Source organism: Odocoileus virginianus, chromosome 6 (genome assembly GCF_023699985.2).
Source record: "Odocoileus virginianus isolate 20LAN1187 ecotype Illinois chromosome 6, Ovbor_1.2, whole genome shotgun sequence".
NCBI lineage: Eukaryota > Metazoa > Chordata > Mammalia > Artiodactyla > Cervidae > Odocoileus > Odocoileus virginianus.
This window is the reverse complement of record NC_069679.1, coordinates 61,183,125-61,205,501: the sequence shown is the minus strand read 5'-3', so window position 1 is coordinate 61,205,501 and position 22,377 is coordinate 61,183,125. Positions and strand designations below refer to the sequence as shown.

General features: G+C 44.4%; 1 protein-coding gene across 1 annotated transcript in view; it reads right to left on the bottom strand.

The window, feature by feature from the left end:
• Positions 1-22,377, bottom strand: part of PRKCH (protein kinase C eta) — a 235,024-nt gene that overhangs the window by 58,118 nt on the left and 154,529 nt on the right. Inside the window, exon 10 of the mRNA XM_020905071.2 lies at positions 11,981-12,135. Coding sequence (XP_020760730.1) covers positions 11,981-12,135 — 155 coding nt within the window. The remainder of the gene's footprint in view (positions 1-11,980; positions 12,136-22,377) is intronic.

The following is a 22,377-nucleotide window of genomic DNA, read 5'->3' as shown; positions in this document are numbered from 1 at the left end:
CTTAATAACTTTAGGGTGTTAATGTTATTCAGTAACTTACACATAATCATAAAAAAAGTGAAATCGCCAGGATTTCTAACATAGTCATATATGTATTTTATATATTATTTTATAGGATGGGAGAGTTCTACCACAGGTTGTGTGACCTTGAACAAGTTACTTTACTTCCCAGAGCCTCAGGTGTCTTTATCTGTAAAAGAAGGAAGACACAATCCTCTGGGAGAGAGGTAGTAAGAAGGTAAAACTAAATAGGTCCAACTTTTTACAGAGGCATTTATCCGCACAAGATAAAAGCTCAGTGCATGTGGCTATTACTTTGAACAGCAGCATCAGCAGAGAGCTCAGGTTATCTCCTCCTGGCTGCCCCAGACCTCCCTGCACCACCATCCTCGTCCCTGCAGAGCACACGCCCCTCCCACAGGCTGTGCCCTGCCACTCCTTCAGACCAGAAGGCTCTTTCCCCGGACATTCAGAGAGCCTGTTTCCCCGAGCCCTTAGGTCCCTGCTCATCTGCTCAAACAGTCCTTACAAGAGAAATCTTTCTTAATCCCCTATGTGTTAATAAACAGTCAAACTATTCTCCTCAAGCTTTATCTTCCCCGACAGCTTTTTCTCCATAGAGTTTATCACCCCAACACTCAATATATTTACGTTTTGTTTGTCTGACCACCTGTGCTAGAATTTAAGCTCCTGGAGGGTAGGCGGTATTGTCAGCTTTATTTCCAGAGCTTTGAATAGTGCCAGGCCCACAATGGATACTCCACCAGTAAGTGTTAAAGGAATGAGCAAGAAACCCAAGCTGGAGGGCAAGGACGCTCTTTACTCCTCCTTTAGTCTCTGAGAATCGGACATAAAGCTTTGCATTAAGTAGGCATTTCATAAGCAGTTGTTGAACTGAACAACTGAATCACTTGTTACAAATGGCAGTGTTCACATACCTAAAGAGCAATGATTATATTTTTAGAGCATAGCAAATAAATCCAAGGTTGTATTTAATTATAATGAAGCAGTAGATTGCTTAACCAATTTGGTGAGGAATAGAGCAAAACTGGTGGTCTGGTTTCATTAGCCAGTGGAATCAATTAACACATTTATCAGTTAGTCCCAAATAACCACAGCCTTTGTTGATGTAAAGGTCAAACACTGATGAGGTAGGCCAGGATCTGTATTCTGATCTAATAAGTGAAGTATAGAAACAATCAAAGTGTTTCAGGGCTGAAATTTCTTTCTGTCATTAATCTGGGTCCTTGGAGAAATTGCACCAGGATATTCACTCTAGTAACAGTGCGAAAGTGTTCTTGAATCTCCCCTCAAACAACCAACCAAAATATTTGCTTCAAATGAAGCAAACAAAATGACTTTGACTGTTTTCCCCATACATTACAGAGACAGTTGAAATTTAAACAAAATGTTAAGAGTAGAGTCTCCAAGTTTTACAACCTGTCCCCTATGTTCCAGGGTTTCCTAAGGAAAACAATATATATATATATATTTTAATAAAAATTTATTTAATTGGAGGCTAATTACTTTACAATATTGTAGTGGTTTTGCCATACATTGACATGAATCCACCATGGGTGTACATGTGTTTCCCATCCTGAACCCCCTCCCACCTCCCTCCCCTTCCATCCCTCAGGGTCTTCCCAGTGCACCAGCCCCGAGAACCCTGTCTCAGGCATCGAACCTGGACTGGCAATCTGTTTCACATATGATAATATACATGTTTCAGTGTCATTCTCCCAAATCATCCCACTCTCACCTTCTCCCACAGAGTCCAAAGGACTGCTCTATACAACTGTGTCTCTTTTGCTATCTTGCATATAGGGTCATGGTTACCATCTTTCTAAATTCCATATATATGCGTTAGTATACTGTATTGGTGTTTTTCTTTCTGACTTACTTCACTTTGTGTAATAGGCTCCAGTTTCATCCACCTCATTAAAACTGATTCAAATGTATTCTTTTTAATGGCTGAGTAATATTCCATGGTGTATATGTACCACAGCTTTCTTATCCATTCGTCTGCCAATGGACATCTAAGTTGCTTCCATGTCCTGGCTATTATAAACAGTGCTGCAATGAACATTGGGGTGCACGTGTTTCTCAATTCTGGTTTTCTCGGTGTGTATGCCCAGTGGTGGGAATGGTGGGTCGTATGGCAGTCTAGTTTCAGTTTTTTAAGGAATCTCCACACTGTTCTCCATAGTGGCTGCATTCCCACCAACAGTGTAAGAGGGTTCCCTTTTCTCCACACCCTCTCCAGCATTTATAGCTTGTAGACTTTTGGATAGCAGCCATTCTGACTGGCATGAAATGGTACCTCATTGTGGTCTTGATTTGCATTTCTCTGATGATGAGCGATGTTGAGCATCTTTTCATGTGTTTGTTAGCCATCTGTATGTCTTCCTTGGAGAAATGTCTGTTTAGTTCTTTGGCCCATTTTTTGATTGGGTCATTTATTTTTCTGGAATTGAGCTGCAGGAGTTGCTTGTATATTTTTGAGATTAATTCTTTGTCAGTTGCTTCATTTGCTATTATTTTCTCCCATTCTGAAGGCTGTCTTTTCACCTTGGTTATAGTTTTAATGAAGCTATCTTAAGGACTTATGATAAGTACACATAAGTATAGTAACTACACACAGTATCAAAATGTGGCTAAAATGTGAAGAAAATTATTTGGTTTGAAAGAAAAGCATAATCAAATTTAGTTTATTATAAAAAAGATTGGTCTTCTTTCAGCTCAGAGGAGGCCAAGGTGCAACTTTCTTTGTTCAACCTGAATCCCAGTTCATCTGACACCAACTGCCTCCACCATGCCACTTAAGTTCGATCCCAGTGAGATCAAAAGCATACATATGAGGTGCACCGGAGGGGGATTTGGTGCCACATCTGCCCTGGACCCCAAGATCGGCCCCCTCGGTCTGTCTCCAAAAAAGGCTGGTGATGACATCACAAAGGCTAGTGGTTATTGGAACAGTCTGAGGATTACAGTGAAACTGGCCATTTAGAACAGACCCAGACTGAGGTGGTACCTTCTGCTTCTGCCCTGATATCAAAGCCTTCAGGGCACCACCAAGAGACAGAAAGAAGCAAAAAAACATTAAACACAGTGGAAACATCACTTTTGATGAGATTGTCCACACTGCCTGATAGGTGCTGTTGAACTGAACAACTGAATCAACAACTGATGGTGCTAAGAACTTTCTGGAGCCATTAAAGAGATCCTGGGGACCGTGGGCTGCAAAGTCAGCGGCTGCCACCATCATGACATCATAGATGACATCAACAGTGGTGTGGTGGAATACCCAGCTAGTTAAGAACTACAAAGATTGGTCTTCAGATCAGTTCAGTTCAGTTCAGTTGCTCAGTCATGTCCAACTCTTTGTGACCCCATGAACTGCAGCACACCAGGCCTCCCTGTCCATCACCAACTCCCGGAGTCCACCCAAATCCATGCCTATCGAGTCGGTGATGCCATCCAGCCATCTCATCCTCTGTCGTCCCCTTCTCCTGCCTCCAAACCCTCCCAGCATCAGGGCTTTTTCCAATGAGTCAACTCTTTGCATGAGGTGGCCAAAGTACTGGAGTTTCAGCTTCAACATCAGTCCTTCCAATGAACACCCAGGGCTGATCTCCTTTAGGATGGACTGGTTGGACCTCCCTGCAGTCCAAGGGACTCTCAAGAGTCTTCTCCAACACCATAGTTCAAAAGCATTAATTCTTCGGCACTCAGCTTTCTTTATAGTCCAACTCTCACATCCATACATGACCACTGGAAAAACCATAGCCTTGACTAGATGGGCTTTTGTTGGCAAAGTAATGTCTCTGCTTTTTAACATGCTGTCTAAGTTGGTCTTCAGAGGGTTGATTTTTGCAAGCCACAGCAATAATTTCTATAAAGTGAAGTGAAAGTCGCTTAGTCATGTCCGACTCTTTGCGATCCCATGGACTATAGAGTCCATGGAATTCTCTAGGCCAGAATACTGAAATGGGTAGCCTTTCCCTTCTCCAGGGTATCTTCCCAACCCAGGGATTGAACCCAGGTCTCCTGCATTGCAGGCGGATTCTTTACCAGCTGAACAACAAGGGCAGCCCAAGAATACTAGAGTGGGTAGCCTATCCCTTCTTCAGCAGACCTTCCTGACTCAGGAATCTAACTGGGGTCTCCTGCATTGCAGGCAGATTCTTTACCAGCTGAGCCATGGGGGAAGCCCAATTCTCTACTATTGAGGGCGCATCTTGAGCAAAATTTCAGCTGAAGCCTACGCCACAAAGAAAATCCAGATCAGCTGATAGCATGTATGCAAAGAATAGTCTCATTTGTCCACATAGCATGTTTCAAGGAGCTTTCACATGTCCACTTCCATCTAATTGGAGCTTCATTAACACCCTGCAGGGAAGTTATGTCAATGGTACCCCTCACTGAACAGACAGGTAAACAGGCTTGGAGCTTTCAGCAACCCACCCATGTCCTCAGGACCGTCACGAAACGGGCTGAAAACTATGCCCAGCATTCCTTCAGTTCAAAGAAGATGATGATCTCATCTAGTTCTATGATCTGAACTAACAGGTATGTCCTGATGACTTCCAAATATTTAGTTCCTGCCCATTTTCACTGGGCTTCAGACTCAAGTCCATCTGCCTGTTATGCATTTCCACCAGCATGTGTCTCAAGTACCTGATATCTTACGCTTCTAATTCTCATCTTCTTCACCTGCCGAGATCTCTTCCCAGGCTCATGATCTCTCATAACTAATGGTACCGTCATTCGCTCAGACTTCTAACTAAACACCCAGGTATGACCCCAGGTTTTTCCTTCACCCCCTGGATCTACCCAGTCACGGAGCCCAGTCTGTTCTACTTGCTACATATGGCCTTCTCCTCAGACCTACTACCAATGTCTCAGAGCCTCTTATCTTCTTACCCAGAACACGGTAACAGGCACAAACTCAACCTCCCCCTTCTGCTCCCATGTACATATCCACACACTCTCCCACAAAATAGATGTAAAATATAGTCAGTCATGTCATCTAACTTGCTGAAGATTCTTCAAAGACTCTCCATTACCTGCTACATAGAGCCAAATTCCCTGGTATGAAATTTGTATCGGATAGTGCAAGTTTTCATCAAATAATTATTCTCCTTCTTTTTCCGTAATAAGAGAACCCTAATTTTTAGCTAGAACATGGCCATGTAATAACATCCTAGCTTACTGCAGTTAGGTGCAGCCACGTGTGACCAAGGTCTGGACAATTCCATGGTAAGTACTGTAGGAAAGTTCAGGGAGGATCTTTAAAGAGAGCTGACTCAACTGGAAGGAACGTCCTTTGCCCTTCTTGCCCTATTCCCGTACTGCCTTGTACTGGAATACAGAGATGACTTTTGGAGCTACAGCAACCATTTTAAGACCATGAGGTGACTTTGAATATAGCAGAATATAAAAGATAGAAATCTGGGTCCCAGAGGACTCCATGGAGTTTTCATGACAGAGCCAGATCTCCTACCTCCAGACTTCTTACAGGGAAGAGAAATTCATTTCTATTTAATTTAAGCCAATGTAATTTTACATTTCCTATGACAGACAATGGTGCCAAACCTCAAGTGATACTGAATTCAAGCTTCTCCAGAATATTAAGCCTTCTATAACTTCGTTTCTGTCAACTCTCCTAGCCTTATCTCCCACCATACTTCAATCTTTAGGCTTTAGCACTACTAAATTTCTAGTAGTTTTCTACCCCACCCTCCATGGACTTTCATACTTCTCAGCATTAAGTTCTAGAGCTTGTCCCCTACCTAAACACCTACTTAACTTTATTCAGCTTTTAACTTTACATACTCAGCTCAGGAATCATCTCTATAGGAAGTCTGCCTAAATCTGAATCTTAGGCTAAGTGGCTGTTCCCTGTGCTCCCATAATGCCGTGGGCATGCTTCACTTTTGGAACCCACCTGCTGTTATTTATGGGCCATCTCTCCCACCCCACGGAAAGAACCCTAGGGCAGACACCACATCTACTCATGTTGTATCTTTACCTCCTAACAACAGTGGAAGCTCTAATTATGTCCTGAGATCCACTGCACTTTCCTCAGTGAGATGGAGTGAACAACGCCATGTGCTTCTGAATGTCCTATTTAGCCCGTAAGCTCAGCATTCTATGAAGACTGAACGAAAATTTCCTAATGGTGATTTTTTTTTCTGAAGATGAAAAACAAGTTGCAAGTGAGCCCTCCTAAGAAAACATCCACCCCGAGAAGCAAGTTACTGTTTGGATACTTCAGGCTTGAAATCTTTCATCCATAACAGGGAACTTGGCACTAAGTAATCTTGGAGGTCTCGCCTGGTTCTGACATTTTGTGATTTCATTGTTGAATATAAACACATAGATCTGGACACAAGGAACTCACTGTGAGCGGATGGCTCCTCCAGGGGCTGACATGACCAGCCTTACCCAACTTTTAAGTAAATTATTTACAAGGAGTGCCTAATAAAATCTTAAAAGTCACCAGAAGACAGAGAGCACACTAAGTTAATGAAATGTCAACTAAGGGAAGTGATGCCTCCTGGATCCCAACCATACTGGACTTCTTTCTCTAAAAGGTTTTGAACTTGCCATGTTCCCTCCTGATACTGGGCACCTCCATTTGCTATTCCTTCTATTTTGAATGCTCTTTCCTTCCCTCTTTACTTCACCTCAGCTCATGAGTCACTTCCTGAGGAAAATCTTCCACCTTTCCTTGACCAGACTAAAACACCCAATGAGATCTTCTCATTCAGCGCAATGCATTCCTCTTCTTCACAGCACAGGTCACAGTGGCGATTTGGTATTAATATGATCATGATTGATGTCTTTCTCCCTCACTCAACCATACTCTCTACAACATAGCACTTTGTTTTTGCTCATCACTGTTATCCATATCCTTGGCAGAGAGTTGATGCTCAATAAATACTTGTCAAATATCCCCAGAGGCTGTGCAAGGGAGGACAAAGGGGGCCGATGAGTTTCACTGGAGGAGGAAACGTCAGGCTGTTCTAATAAGCTGGTAATTCTCAGAGCTCTCCATCATACCTTTGAAAAAAGATCTTGGGAGTTAGGGATTGAAGTCACTTTCTGGTGATGGAAGAACAGGCATGGAATGAGGCCACCAACTGGCAGAACAAGCTGAGAAGAGAGAAAGCAAGCATATGACTAAAAAGTTTGGAGTTCCAGGAACAATGCTAGGTAAAAGCTCACGGCCAAATCCAAAGTGAAAGTTACTAACATACTGAGAATCTCACAACCTGTGCTTCCTAAGGAAACAAGGGCTACTATATGAAGACTAAAATGACAATTGTCACTGTTTTTGCAGCACACATATCAAGAAAGAGTAAACCTACTTCTTGGGGCAGAAGGAATGATGCATTGTATGGCAAAGGGAAAACAGAACTCCTAACTTTGACCTTCATCTTTATCTAAAAAGACCATCTTTATCACTAGAATGAGTAGAATGAATATAAATACAGAACTGAATTCCAATACAGGTAAGAGTCCAGAATTCTAGGCTCAAATGAAAGACATATGGGGACTCTGTAAGTTGTGCTAATACTTAGGAGTTAGGAAGGCCCCAGGAGATAGGAATCAGACAGGTGTTACCCCAATTTTCAAGAGAGGGAAGAGCTAGATAACAGAACAATGACTCAAGCACATGCTGCTACCACTGACCCGACACCAAGCTGATTTGGAAGCAGATGACTTGTGACTTCTTAAACCTGAAGGCAATGCTCACAGAGGTGGCTTCTAGCATGGGCTCTCTGAGCAAAGCAATGCTCAGCTAACTTTAGATCACACAGGAACGTGAAGTCAGCAAGGAATCTGATGGTCCCTGACAGTATCTTTGAGAAACAAGAGTCAGATGATATTAGAGACTGGTGTATTCATGCAGATGCTACAGCTGTGCTCAGAGAGAAGCTTAAAAAATCTCATCTGGCAGGGATATTGCTAATCCTCTCAAATTCTGAATTTATTTAAAAAGTCAAATTAGGTAGTGATTGTTCTCTAATTTGAGAACTCAAAAGTGATTTTCTTTTAAAACTAAGGTGCTGCGTAAGTATACGAGTACAAAACGATATGTCAAGTCTGGCAGTCACCCTCTGTGACCAGTCCAACATCTGGGAAACAGGAGAGCAAGTGACCCCAGGAAGCACTTGGAGCTTGAGGAGTAAACACCGATTTCCATGCACCCCACATGCTGAGAACTGCCCAGGGCACAAAGCAGCTAGATGTGTAAGATGAAAACTGTGCACTGAAATGCACCGTGTTCAAGTATAGCCTCAGAAGGATGAATCAAAACTTAAACCGAGCTCTTCTATAAATTCTTCCTCTCTCAACCTATTTTAGATACATTCCATGTTTTCTCAGAAACAGAAAATCCAATGGGTGCTGGCTGGCTTTGGGAGCTGACATGTCAATGATGGCTGAGTTCCCGTAAGTAAGTTCCTGTGAGCAAACCTTAATACAGCTTACGAAACAGGACAGAAGTGGTGCCCGTAATGCTGGCAGGCAGGTAAATGGGATGCGGGGCCCTTTGTTTCCCCAATTGTGTAGGGCTTGACTCTGGAAAAAAGTCAGTGCCCATGTAAATTATTCATGAGCACTATCTGGGCTTCTAATCAGCCAACAAGACCCGAACAAAGGAATGAATGGTCTTTTTTCCCCTTAGCAAAGTGACTCATTGACTGCTTAATTCAAAACCCTCTAGACTTGGTCTGTGGCCACACCAAAGCTCCAGACCTTCCAACTAAAGGCAAAGGGGCAGCCTCTTTCCTTGCTGTAATGCCCAAGAGCCAGACTTCTGTTCCTCCATGAAATGCAAGTGAACACATGAACACATCTGAGAAATCAGGGTCAGAACGTAAGCAGAAAAGCACCTGAATGTAACTGGCCTGTCTCCTCTCATACAAGGCACAGTTGGCAGAGAGAGAGAAGAAAGTCATGTCAGAGGGAGCCTAAGGCAGTAGCTTCTAAAGTCCCATGTGATGATGACTTGCAAATGGCACCATCTCTGTAGTTCACTGGAAAAGAAATATTTCCTCTGGAAAAATAAGACAAAACAGCCAAACGACAACAATCCTACTTGAATAATCAGAGGGACCATTCAGGGAGACCTTTTTAGTTCTGATAAAGGCCATCCCAGGACACGTATGATACACGGAGGCCGTCCAACACTCCTACTGTGCTCTCTGGATCAAATCCATACCCCTGGGATCCAAATGTGCCCTTTGCTATGTGTGGATTCCAGGGACTTGGCGTCCAAAGGCTTATCCTTAAGACTCTGCTCTCAGGCCAATACCCTGAAAGGAATTAAATTATCCAATGAAATAAATCCACAGGATGAAAATAGCATTGGCGTCTATCCTAATTAAATGTGCTCCCTTCGAAGTCAAGCATATCAGTAGAAACTGCATGTGGAATTCAAGTGAAAGAGTACATTAAATTCTCAGATTTGAACTGCAATACCAAGAACTGAAATAAAAATTCTCAAGATGTGGGCTGATACTGCTTCACCAGAAACCACATCAGGTTACACTGTCCACCCTCCACATTTCAAAACAAATGAAACAAGGAGATGGAGACGCAGATGAAGCATGTGCCTTGCATGAAGGTAATGCAGTCCTATGAAAAGCCAGAATATTTAAGTATTCAAGTGTTTTTCCCCCTTGCTGGTCTGAATATTTGTATCTTCCCTTACCCACATTATATGTTGAAATCTTAATTCTCAAAGTTGATAGTATTAGTAGGTAGGGCCTTTCAGGGGTGCTCAGGTCATGAGGATGGGGCCTGATAAATAGGGTTAGTGCCTTATAAAAGTGGCTCCAGAGAGATTTCTGGCCTCCTTTACCATACGAGGTCACAGCGAGAAGGCACCAGCTAGGAACCAGAAAGAGGGTCTCCATCAAACATGACCATGCTGGTGCTCTGATCTTGGATTTCCAGACTCCACTGTGAACAATAAATGTTCATTGTTTATAAGCCACCTAATCTGTGCTATTTTGTTACAGCAGCCTGAATGGACTAAGATACCCATTCTGCCTCATTTTCACAAATCAAAGTCACTCTGTCACCAAAGGGGGAGTAAGAAGTCCACTCTTCAAGGGGTTTACTTGAAAATTTACTTTACAGTTGTACCCTAAGCCTTTAGGTCTCTCCTGAGGAGACAGTGTAGTTCAGTGGTTAAAAACATCACTGGAATTCTGGCTCCACTACCAGTGAAATTGCAATCAGTTCAAACTGCAGTTGAAAATCAGTAACTCATCTAAGTAACATGGATAACACTAGTGTCATATAATTTATTATTAGGAGGATCAAGAAAGAAATGCAGGTCAAGTACTGGGCCCGTAACAAGTACTCCATTTAGCTTTCGTTGCCATTTTTTTTGTTTGTTTTTAAATTAACAATGCAAGCCCTTGTCAAATAGGAAAGTGGTTATTCTTAAAAATTAAATGTGGGGAAGGCTCTCCTTGGGGTCCACAGACCAGAGATGGGTAGCTCAGCCACAGAGAGGAGAACAAACACGGAACACACAGTCCAGAGTCCCAGACCACCACCAGGAAGGACCTAGAGCCCCCTCCAGCATCAGAGACCATGTCAGCAGCCACCAACAATCATGTGCTGGGCTCCAGGCTGAGACAGGAGGCGTGTCCTGCTGGAGCCGCCAGGACAACAGCATGGCCGGGTCAAGAAAGCACAGAGCACCGACCTTCCACAGACTAACCTGTGGCCCCTCGTGACTTAGGAGTGAGCGGAGACTCTTGGTTACCTTCAAGGGATGACCCCGCTGCGGGCTATCCTGCCTAGCACCCCACTCTGCTACCTCACAGCTGGGGCTGTGACAGAGCACTGTGTCCACTTGAGCTTCCACGGCTCTGCACTGCGAATTTACTAGAAGACATTTTTGCACGGCGCCTGCTCCATCTCGTTTTTCCACTTCTGGCACCATGGACCAGTCCTGCTGCATTCTTTACTGATCTCACTTCTCTTTGCCTATTTTTTTTTCCTCTCAGGGTACTTAAGAATATTTAGTTTTTAAAGCTCTCTCACACTTTAATAATGATGTTCATACTGTCACCAGCTCACAAAGGAACAGCAAAGCTAATAAATGGCAAATTTCAATCAGGAAATTCTTTACATGAATGCACCCGAGAGAGAATTTTTCTCAAAGGAAAGAAACAACTGCCTCTTAAGAAGGAAAAATAATGGAGCATATGTGGCAACTAAGTTACAATGTGATGTAAAGGGCAGGAAGACAATGTTGACAATGGGAAAAAAGGAAAACTTGAGGATGAAAGTTGCCTAACACTCACTATTATATTTCCCCCCATACTCAGCTTTGTGTCTGAGTAAAGGTGACTTTGATCTGCTCTGAGATCTAACAACATTAACCAGATTTCAAGCCCATTTAACATATGATATATTACAATAAAGACTATGTGTCATGAAATGAAATCAAACAAGATTTAGGAGGGGACTTCACATGATAGACATCATCAAGCAGGAAGGACCCTGCTCATCAACAGGTCACCTCTTGGCTCCTGGACTGGTGACTGGCAAGCCTACCTGACCATGATTCTTATCACAGCCATTTAGGGCAAGAGGTATTCACGCTCTGCAGTTTAGGCATGGATTCTGAAAATGGAATGAATCGCTCCTAAGGTTAAAACAGAGGAGACCAGCAACTTCAGCCACTTGAAAACCCCAGCTGAACAAGTTCATGAACAGTCTCCTTTCGAGACCCTCAAGCCTATTTTACAAATACCACACAGGCACGAGCTTTAGTCTGCAAGCAGAGCTTACCATTGTGTTATTCATTTATTCTAACGGACACGCAAAACTTTGTGAATTTCAAAAGGAGTTCAACTGTCCATCATGAGAACTGGAAGAATAAGCTGAATCAGGGGAATGAACCAGGGATGAATTTTGAGAGGGCTTACCAGCAACCAAAACTCACCTGTAGATGATTCCTTTGTCATGTAGGAACATAAGTGCTGAAATGATCTCTGCAGCATAGAAACGAGCCCGTGCTTCATCAAAACGCCGTGACTTCTGAATGTGAAACATCAAGTCACCCCCATTCACAAACTCCATCACAAAAAACAGACGATCCTGGGTACAAACACAAAAAAAGGATCCAACGTGGTATAGCCATCAGCCTAGAGATCAGTCAGCATCATATGATCTGGGACTTCAGTGTGGGGAGAAGAGGTTGTTAAATGGAGGTGCTGAATGGAACATCCTGACAGTGGCTTAGGGCAAAGCAGGAGGGTCTAATGGATCAGATCTTGGGGATGGTGGGGATTGGTGGGTGGGCGGGGGGGGGGGGGGTGTGGTAGGTGGTGATAGTAACACCTGGATCTCTTTTAAAGAATTCCACACAACCTTGAATTTCTGCATTAAGTAAAAAGTAGAGAAGGTATCAGAAGCTTTTGGTTCTAATTTTGCACCTTAAACACCATGTAATCTTGACTTTAATTTTTTTTTTGTTTTGGATATTCAGCATTAGTAAGGTGAGAATGACATCACTATCTCTACCAAAATCATTGAGTTTCAGAAACTGAAAGAAAGCAACATAATCAAAAGGTGCATGCTTTTTTTTGTCTGGAACGTGCAGTTATTCACAACAAGTAAGAGACATCCCATAGGTCCCCACACCTGGGCAGAGAATAACCAGAGAAAAAGGAAAACATTTTTGACCAATCAGCCAGAAAACAGTCTAATGAGAGCCTCAGAGTTGCCTGGATGTTAGAAATTCCATTTAGCCCATCACAAGGTTCCTGAATCAGAAAAGGGAACTTAAAGTCAAGTGAGATGCTGTCTCCATCTGGAATAAAACTAACCCAGCAGGTTAAATGGGCTCTTAAAAGTCATTGATGCAGTTGGTGTACTAAATACTGTGCAAGTGTCATGAATAAAGTGCTGTGGAAAGCAACATTGCTTAATGGAAGAAGTGTACAGATCCCCATTAACAAGTGGTGTCTCCAAAAGGGACAGTGTCAAACACTTTGCTTTGGGAACCTCTGAGACCAAAGGATTTGCTTGCTCCCTCTCATTAGCATGCATGGAGTCCCAGGTTAGCCACGTGCTGGGTTAGGTGCTGGGAACGAACAGAGAGTAAGAGAGGCATAAAACACAGTCTCTGCCCACAGTGTGTCTGCTCTGGGAGATACACGTTACTTTAAAATAAAAACACAAAGTCATACAGCCAGGTAAATTTTCAAATTCTGGTAAATGCTGTGAAGGAAAAGTGGAGGAAGCAATGACATTATATCATCTGTTTGTGGAGCTGGGAAGGTCACTCTGAGCAAGTGATGTGTGAGCCAAGACCTTCAGACTGAGTGCCATCAGGGCCACTGGTCATCTTTTTGGGGGGCAGGAGGGTGGGATGTTGTTTTGTAAGGAATCTTGTGTTTTACCAGTTCACAAAGGGTATGTATATGCACCCCGAAGCATTTTTATTTGTGGTTTCAGTTCAGTTCAGTCGCTCAGTCGTGTCCAACTCTTTGCAACCCCATGAACCGCAGCACGCCAGGCCTCCCTGTCCATCACCAGCTCCCGGAGTCCACCCAAACCCATGTCCATTGTGTCAGTGATGCCATCCAACCACCTCATCCTCTTTCGTCCCCTTCTCCTCCTGCCCTCAATCTTTCCCAGCATCAGGGTCTTTTCAAATGAGTCAGCTCTCCGCATCAGGTGGCCAGAGTATTGGAGTTTCAGATTCAACATCAGTCCCTCCAATGAACACCCAGGACTAATCTCCTCTGTGGTTTCAAGTGCTGCCATCTCTGCCAGGGGCTGCCATACAGTCACAGCTGAATGGCAGACACAGAGGGCAGAGATTGTGTGTGCTCCTGTTCACCTCTTGATCTACCACAGGTTTAATCAGGCTCTTCCCTATTGGAAGACACTACCGCATATGACCTCTTATTCTCAGTTTAAGACAGACCTTAATTACAAGGAAAAAAAAATCCTCTGGGTCTATGAAACATCTGTTTCTGCTAATGAGAAGCAAGACTTCAGGAGTAAAGATGGAATAGCAAGATTCACACACAAAAAACCAAAAACCAAACATCAGTAGAACAACTCTTCAGGCTGGCCAATATAAGCCAACAGAAAACTAAAAATACCAAGTCATCTGACTAAGCTAGAGGCCTTCAACTGAGTGGGAGTGACTGGCCAGGGGAGAGGCCAAGTTGGGCAGGACAAGCTTGGATGAGCAACAGGGCCCCGTTTCTGGTATGGGGCAGGCTCGTGTGGAAGGAACAGGTTAGCAGTGGGTGGGGCAGAGGGTGAGCCTGTGATAGAGGTGGGGCCAAGAGCTACAGCCACATACATGGACGTTGTTATGCCCCTGCTGTGTTTATTTGGAGGGGCCTCAGGGGCCTGGATGAGGATCCAGGCCTCATCAAGAAGGTACACCTGATACATTTTTGTTAACTGGCCTGTCCACCTTTTCATGGCTGTGTCTGGCAGCCACATGAACTCCAATAGTTCAAAATGCCTTGTTACTGGAACTGGGTCAGTAGGTAAGTGGCTACTCTGTAAGCTGTGGACATCAGTGAAGTTAGTAGGAGCATCGACGACAGCAGGCATCAAAAAGATGAGGGCATTCCAAGGGAAATTGCATCCATTTCTAGCTTGCCCCCAAAACAATCCTCATAACCTCAAGTCTGAAAAGCCAGACTCTGGGCCAAATTCCAGATCTGGGGAAGGAAATACTGCCTTCCTGCCTTGGTCGCGCTTCTCTGTCTCAATCCCACCACCTGCCCTAGAGGCAGATTCTCAGATAATGCAGGGGTTCCTGGGAGGCATGCACACCTGGGATGCACAGGAAAAGGTCATAAACTTTAGAACCGAGAAAGCAGGGGTTGCTTTTCACCCAGAGTTTAACTCTAACCTCCTGTCTGGCACCACCTAGAACAGAGGGGACAGCTCATAGCCCTTGGGCGACACATGACGCTTTAAGCAAGCAGGAAGGGAAAACAAGCCAGTTGAGACACAATGACGCTTTAACAAAAGTAATGGCCCATCTTACCAAAGACCTCAATAAGGTCACAAGGGAGAAAAATAAAAGCATGTTTATCAGCTAGCAAAATGCGTTTGTTGTGAAGAGACCTTCTGTTTACATACAATTCTGTTCACTCTATTTTAAAATGTCTGCTGTAGAGACAGTTAACATTTGGCAGCAATTTCCCCACAATTTCTTTTGCAGAGGTGGAGATAAATGATAAAAATCTCCAGCTTTTAGCCAAGAAGATTCACTCATCATTAGCTGGGGGTGAGTGAGAAGCCATCCTCAGCAATAAGCTTTCATTAAACATGTCCTCAGGTGGGGCTTCTAGAAAGTGCAATAAACAGCAGGGGTTGCTGCTGCTGGCAGTTGTAATGGTGAAGATGTTTTACATCAGAAAAAAAAGATCACACAGAATGATTTCAGTTATAGCCAAAGATGTAGATATGCACAGAAAAGATGAAAAAAATGCTTACATATGACAAGTTGTTTTCAATTGTGAGATCTCGGATGATGTTTATCTCTTTTTTATATTTTTCCATATCTCTGAAGATTTTTATGATGACTGTTACAATCAGAAACAAACCAAAGTCACTCATGGCTTCCTCCATTTTCTCTGATTTTCATATGAAAGATGGGACATTGGAAAGGACAATTTTGAGACTGTCTCAGAGCAGGTATTCAGGCAGTAGGAAGTGGGATTAGGAAGCCAATAGAAAGAAGGGTCTTTACATCGCTGGTTGTTAATTATTAAGGCCCCTAGTAACCACCTTCTCCCTTAACAGCCATTCTGATGCCTGATGTAAGTATGCCATCAGGCTGGTTGCAATCACATCCAAAGAGAGACTCAACAGCCTCCAACTTGGGTCCCAGGGCTCCACGGGGTGTCCGGGGTCTGAGTTCTGGTATGGGCTGTACAGAGTCTACTGAGTCTTTCAGAGAGACCTTTCGGGCTCACATTAAGAGTCTCAGCAAGGAGGGATAAATGTTTGCCGGGCACACACTGTGCCGGGCCCTGGGTGGGGACTGAGCAGCATGGAATGAAGGAGAGCCCAGGCCTCCTCCTGGGAGCACAGCAGCCCAGAGTGCTAAGCGCAGTACCTGGGCACAGGGGGCATCGGGGGACACAGATCGGGGACACTGGAACAGCTGGAGGCTGGGGCAGGCTTTGGGGAAAACTAGGAGCCGATTTCACCAGCCGTGAAGGCTGAGGAAGCACGAGGCAGGCTGGAGTGGGGATGGACAGGGCAGGACTCAAGGTGAATGAACAGCTGGAGTGTCAGGGGTGAGGCAGGGTACGGTGACCGCCAAGGGGGACACTCCCCAAGCACTGAGGGTGCCGAGTGGGGGCCTCATTGGAGCACATGCAGCTTTCATGATCAAGTGCTGGTACAAAAGGCCAAGGCTAGTTAGAATGCTCCCTTTCACCCTTTCCCCAGGTCACCGACAGCTGAGAAGAGGGCCCTAGACCTAGGAATACACTGGATCCCTCACTATAGGCTTTGGTCATAATTACAGGCCCAGTGTCTGGGCTAGAACATGTGGCAACTATGCTTTTTCAAGGGCTTGGCTTGAAAAAGACTCCAGGAAGTGTTGGAACCTGCCACAAATAATAAAATATCAGCTACAAAAACCAGTGACTTTGGCTGAATTCTCCTCCTATGGAATGAATGCCACCAAGCTAGAAACCCTTCATGTTAAGCAAATGACCTTTAAAGGCAGAGACGAAGCAACAAGGCAGAAGATCACCACCCACCTACTACTCCACGATCTGTGATGCTTAAGACCTAGTCTTGCTGGTGACCTCACAAACACTAAGTCACGCTAAACAAACCCAAATGCAAAGCAACCAGAGGAAGCATCTGCTGGGATCCACACATTTAGGGAGGGCCTCACCACATGGCAGGGTGGATTAAGGCTGCCATGAGTCATTTCTGGGGCACAGACGAGCTTCCAAATCCCACCGTGGGCAGGGAGGGCAGACAGCTGCTTCTGTATGTAAGCCTGTATAGACAGCATTCCAGTTTTTCTAAAATCCAATTTCCTAGACGCCAAGCCTGGACACCTGCACAGCCTCTGGCTCCTCGAAAGGAAGTCTTGCCCTGATCTGCACAGCAGCAGATTGAAGGTCCCACAGACTAGCTGAACCTCAGCTCTAAAGCCAGTGGCCCAGCCCTTTTTCTGTCCCTTGCTCCTCTCTTTTGTCCCTGATCCAACCAACCACAAATGCAAGTCATTAATATGGAGTAATAAGAGCAAATCAGAAATCCCTTTGTCCCATGCAGCCTAGCCCAGCCCAGCGCAGCCCAGCCGGTGCGAGTTACAGGAGGCCAAGGAGCTGGTGCCTGGTTAATAATAGAATTCCTATCATCACCTGCCTGCTTCCACTGACCCGCTGCAGGCTGGGCCAGGTCCATCTGGGCTACTGTCAGTCCTGGGCTGCTACTTCCCCAGGCCACAGGGGATAAAAATATCCTGTGACCTGAAAGTGACTGTCAGTATAAGCAGTGTGCATTCCCTAAAGCCCTTCATAAGGACTGTTCTTTAGGAGGTAGAACTGGTACGCAATCCATGAGGAAAAGCTAGAGACAAAACACATGTTTAGGACTCCCCTGGTGGTACAGTGGATAAGAGTTGGCCCGCCAATGCAGGGGACACGGGTTTGATCCCTGGTCTGGGAAGATTCCACATGTCACAGGACAACTAAGGCTGTGTGCCACAATGACCCAGCCCATACGCTGCAACTTACTGAGTCTTAAGTGCTGCAACTACTGAAGCCCTAGAGCCTGTGCTCCATTCCAAAAAAAGCCACTGCAATGAGAAGTGCATGCACCACAACAAAGAGTAGTCCCCACTCGCCACGAGGCAAGGCCCATGTGCAGCAAAGACGACCCAGTGCAACCAAAAAAAAAACCTACCCGTCCAGATAAAAGTGCTATGGTACCTGTGGCAAGGTGACCCTGCCTAAGGAGGGTAACTCTAGAGAGCGCAGGGGCCAAGGATGAGACGCCTTAGGGTCAGTGCGCCAGGCACCTCCAGAGGTGTCGGCTGAGCTCACCGAGCCCTGTCTCAGAGACCTGCCCTGGCGCAGTCACACAGGTAAGTGCTGGACACACCGCCCATGGTAAGTCGGACCAGGCTGCCCTTCCGCCCCACCCCAGGCCCCTTCACAGAAAACTGGAACTGAGATGGGCAGGTGTTCAAGCAGGCTGTGCTGAGCATAGGACCCGAGGAGGCATGAGCCAGGCGGCGGAGGCTTCCGCCTTCGTGATGTGAACACATGAAAAGTCTTGCTGTCAGAGGGGTAAAAGCCTGGATGGGCAGATGAAGGGGAAGAATGAGGGCAGAGACAGCATGAATGGCTGAGAAGGAAACCGTCTGGGTCCCTCACAGCCTTCCAGCTTCTGGTCTCTGCAGAGACCTGGCCAGTGGGTGCCCTTGGATTCCATGAGACACCCCTGTACCTCTGAATCTCTGTTTTCACTTCTCCCGTTTTGAATGACCCTGGTTTAGTATTATCCTATTATTTTCTACCAGGAAAAATTTAACTGAAACATTCACCAAATTTTAAGGGGCAGGAGGTTTCCTGATTTCTAAATCTGGGGTAATAACATCTCTAGTTACACTGATCGTGTGAAGATTAAACCAGAAGCCAAGTGCTTGGCGTGGCACCAGACCCAGAAGAGGATCTCAACAAATAGATACTCCTGTTATTACCACATACCACAAAGAGGACCAAAGTTACAGCTGGGAGACCTTGTGCCCAACACTGAAGTCCCTGGTGCAGCTAAAGGGAAGCACAGTGTGGTCAGGGCTGTGGCTTCCGCAGCCGGGGAGCCCGAGATACCAAAGCAGTTCCTGCTGCGCTCTATTTTCTCTTCCTCAAAACTCTCATCTACAAAATGGGGATAATAAGATGACTGAACTCACAGGTATTGGAGGATGAAATGATTTAAGCTTAGAATCTCAATCAGTATATGGCACATAGTAAGTGCTGGATAAAACTTACTAGCTTTTAGTGAAAGTGAGTGTTAGTCACTTTGTCTGACTCTGTGCGACCCCATGGACTGTAGCCTGCCAGGCTCATCTGTCCATGGGATTCTCCAGGCAAAAATACTGGAATAGGGTGCCAGGCCCTTCTCCAGGGGATCTTCCTGACCCAGGGATTGAACCTGTGTCTCCTGCATTGCAGGCAGATTCTTTACCATCTCAGCCACTTGGGAAGCAACTATTAGTAGTAGTACTATTGACGTCTTCCTCATCACCACCTCCCCCAGGCTGCGGCCACCCTGGCTCTCTGCTCCTGGGGCTCTGGCCCCTGGGGTGGGGGTTGCAGCAGGCTAGCGAAGGAGCATCTCAGCAGACGTGGAGATGGTGTCCACCACAGAGCCCTCAGCCTGGCAAGTACACGGGAACGAAATAGCAGCCGAAATGCTACTGCAGCAGCTCCCTGATCCTCAGTTCAGGACAGGATTCTCGAGGGTTCAGGGAGTCAGGAGGACCCCAGGGCAGCTGCTGGGACGAGGGAGCACTTCCTAATACTGCGCGGTCATGGCCTTGACCTGATAAAGAGGGCTTATCTTTCTCTGACATGACTACTGAACAAGGGGTCACAGAACCAGATTTGATAAGCCAAGCCACATTAACTAAAGTTTCCTCTCCAACAAATTTTTTCATTTTTCTAATGTTAGATGACAATTCATACTATTTTAAGAGCTTTATAATAATCATAATCATTATTGCAAGGCAAATGTGCTCCCCCATGAACTGCAAACTTTATGGGACTTCTTATAGTGGCTATTCTCCCCTTTGACGGCGTTAATTTGTTCTCAGACTGAGAAAGGTTTTTCTGTTTAAAGCAAGAACCCATAGTCACTGCCATTGACACATGTAAATCTCACCGAAACAGGTATCTATAGGGAGGATACAGGTTACCTTTTGGAAATAACTCCAAGAATAGAAACAACATGTAAAGTTAAAGACTAATTTAGTTATTGCTTGAAGATAATGTTAGGCTGGGAGCCACATCTATACTTACTCATCCAAATCCTAAGAACTGCTATGAAATTACTTCTAAATAAGTAACATATCAACCTGGTATCAAACGCTGCTATTGACCAGCTGTGAACAAGCAAAAGGAAATCTCCAGGAACAGACAGCATTGTGCTGCATTTCTCGTAAGTGCCTCCTGCTTTAGGATTTTTCTCTGACGAAGTCATCTACAGGGTGAATAGGGAGTTCAGATCAACAGGAACAGTCACTGACGTCAAAGAGGTGACAGTGGAAAAGCACCCTGGTGAGGAAATCTGATTGCGCCATGCCTGAACTGGAAACCACTTGAACTTAACCACATTAAGAACAATTACAAAGGCTTCAAGGAAGAAACAAAGGGGGGGAAGCAAATGGCTTCTTCGTTTTTTGGTTTTGTTTTCTTTTTTTAACTTATCATTTGGTATAGCCCAGAAGAGATGAGAAGTTAATTCAATCACCCGGCAAGTCTTCTGTTAAGCCCACAGGCATGATACATCCTGTCTGAGCTCAGACACTAGTCTTTGGGAAGATAAACTATGTCTCCAATATAACAAGCCCCAAGGAGCTTGCATTTGAAACCTTGGAGAGACACACAGTTCTTTCCAAAAACCAAGTGTTCTCCTGGTAAACTGGACACATTATGGTCTTCTCTTGTCATGTAACTTGACAAGGCTTATTGGCATACATACCAGATGAGAGAAATGTTTGACAATCACACCTGCAGTTCAGTCCCCTGTGGAGCATCTGGGCCGGGATACTTCTTAAAGCATAAATAAGTTGCAAACATATGATAGGGGATATAGTGAAGCTGGTATTCAAGTCTTCCCTTTCTGGGGGAGCCTCCCTTGTGCCTCTAACCCACACATATCTTCCCCAGTATCACTGAACTGGCTGTTCTGGCTTTCTGCACTTGTTTTTATTTTCTCTGGAAAACCTGCAACTTTTCAAGGCAGAGCCCGGATGCCAAATGATGTATCTACAGTACCACCGCCCCTGGTGCCTGGACCACGCTAAGGGTCAATAAACCCAAGGAACTAACATAGCAGGAACCAGAATATCAGGAAAGCTGGAACAAACTGCCAAAGACTAGTTTTACTGGCCATCTTGTGGGAGTCAAGCGCAAAGAAGTCAAGTGCCTTGCCCACAGTTAAAATAGTTGGTGGAAGAGCTCAAGAAAAGTTAGGTCTGCTTGACGCCACTTCATCTCCCTTTATTTACAAAGCTTTGGCTTTTCTGTTTATAAAAGTAATTACATGTTCTTCATTCAAATGTAATTACAAAGTAAATACATGGAAAATTGAGGAAAAAATAAAATAGCTATAATCCTGACACCCAGAGATAGAAGTCTAAATATCAGGAGAAACAAAATTATTTATGGCTTTTAGCATCCAAAGAATTGCAGACTTTAGAGCACATAAGATATTTGCAAAATAATTTTAACTATGTTTGGTTTCCCCCTCATGTCCTAATTATACTTAATACTTCACAGCATGAGAAAGAACAGAAAGGGAGAAAACAAAAAGCATACCCCTTCTTTCTCACTTACATTACAAATATTTCCTGATGCACTTAGTCATCAAAACCGTGATTTTTTTAACACGTACTATTCCCGATGCCATTTCTATGAAATCCTACAATTAGCTAGATTTCTGCTTAAGTTGATCTGAATAAGAGGACATGGTATTAATAATCTAGTCACTGTACTATGATAAAGATCAGATTTATTAGCTTGGAAAAACAAGCATCTCTGACAGCAGATGATTACTAACTGGACATGGTGTTTTAATTCTGAATGTAGACTCCCAAAGAAGAAATCTTAGGTCAGGAGCCCCCAGACACTGGGCCACTGACTGATACCTCCAGTCAGATCAGCAGCAGCATTAGATTAGGAATAAAGTGCACAATAAATGTAATGTATTTGAATAATCTTGAAACCATTCCTCCCAGCCTGGTCCATGGAAAAACTGTCTTCCATGAAATCAGTCCCTAGTGCCTAAAAGATTAGGGATCATTGTCTTAGGTGATTATTCACTTTTTTTTTGCTTGTTTGAATTTATTTATTTTTAATTGGAGGATAATTGCTTTATGATATCATGTTGGTTTCTGCCAAATATCAACATGAATCAGTCAGAGGTATATGTATGTATACCTCTTAACCTCCCTCCATCTTCCACCCCATCCTACCCCTTTAGGTTGTCACAGAGCACTGGCTTTTTGATTATTCACTTTTTAAAAAAGGTTGGGTCACTTAAAAGTATACAGAATAGGATTTCTTTAAATCATTATTTCACACAGTACATTCTTTTAAA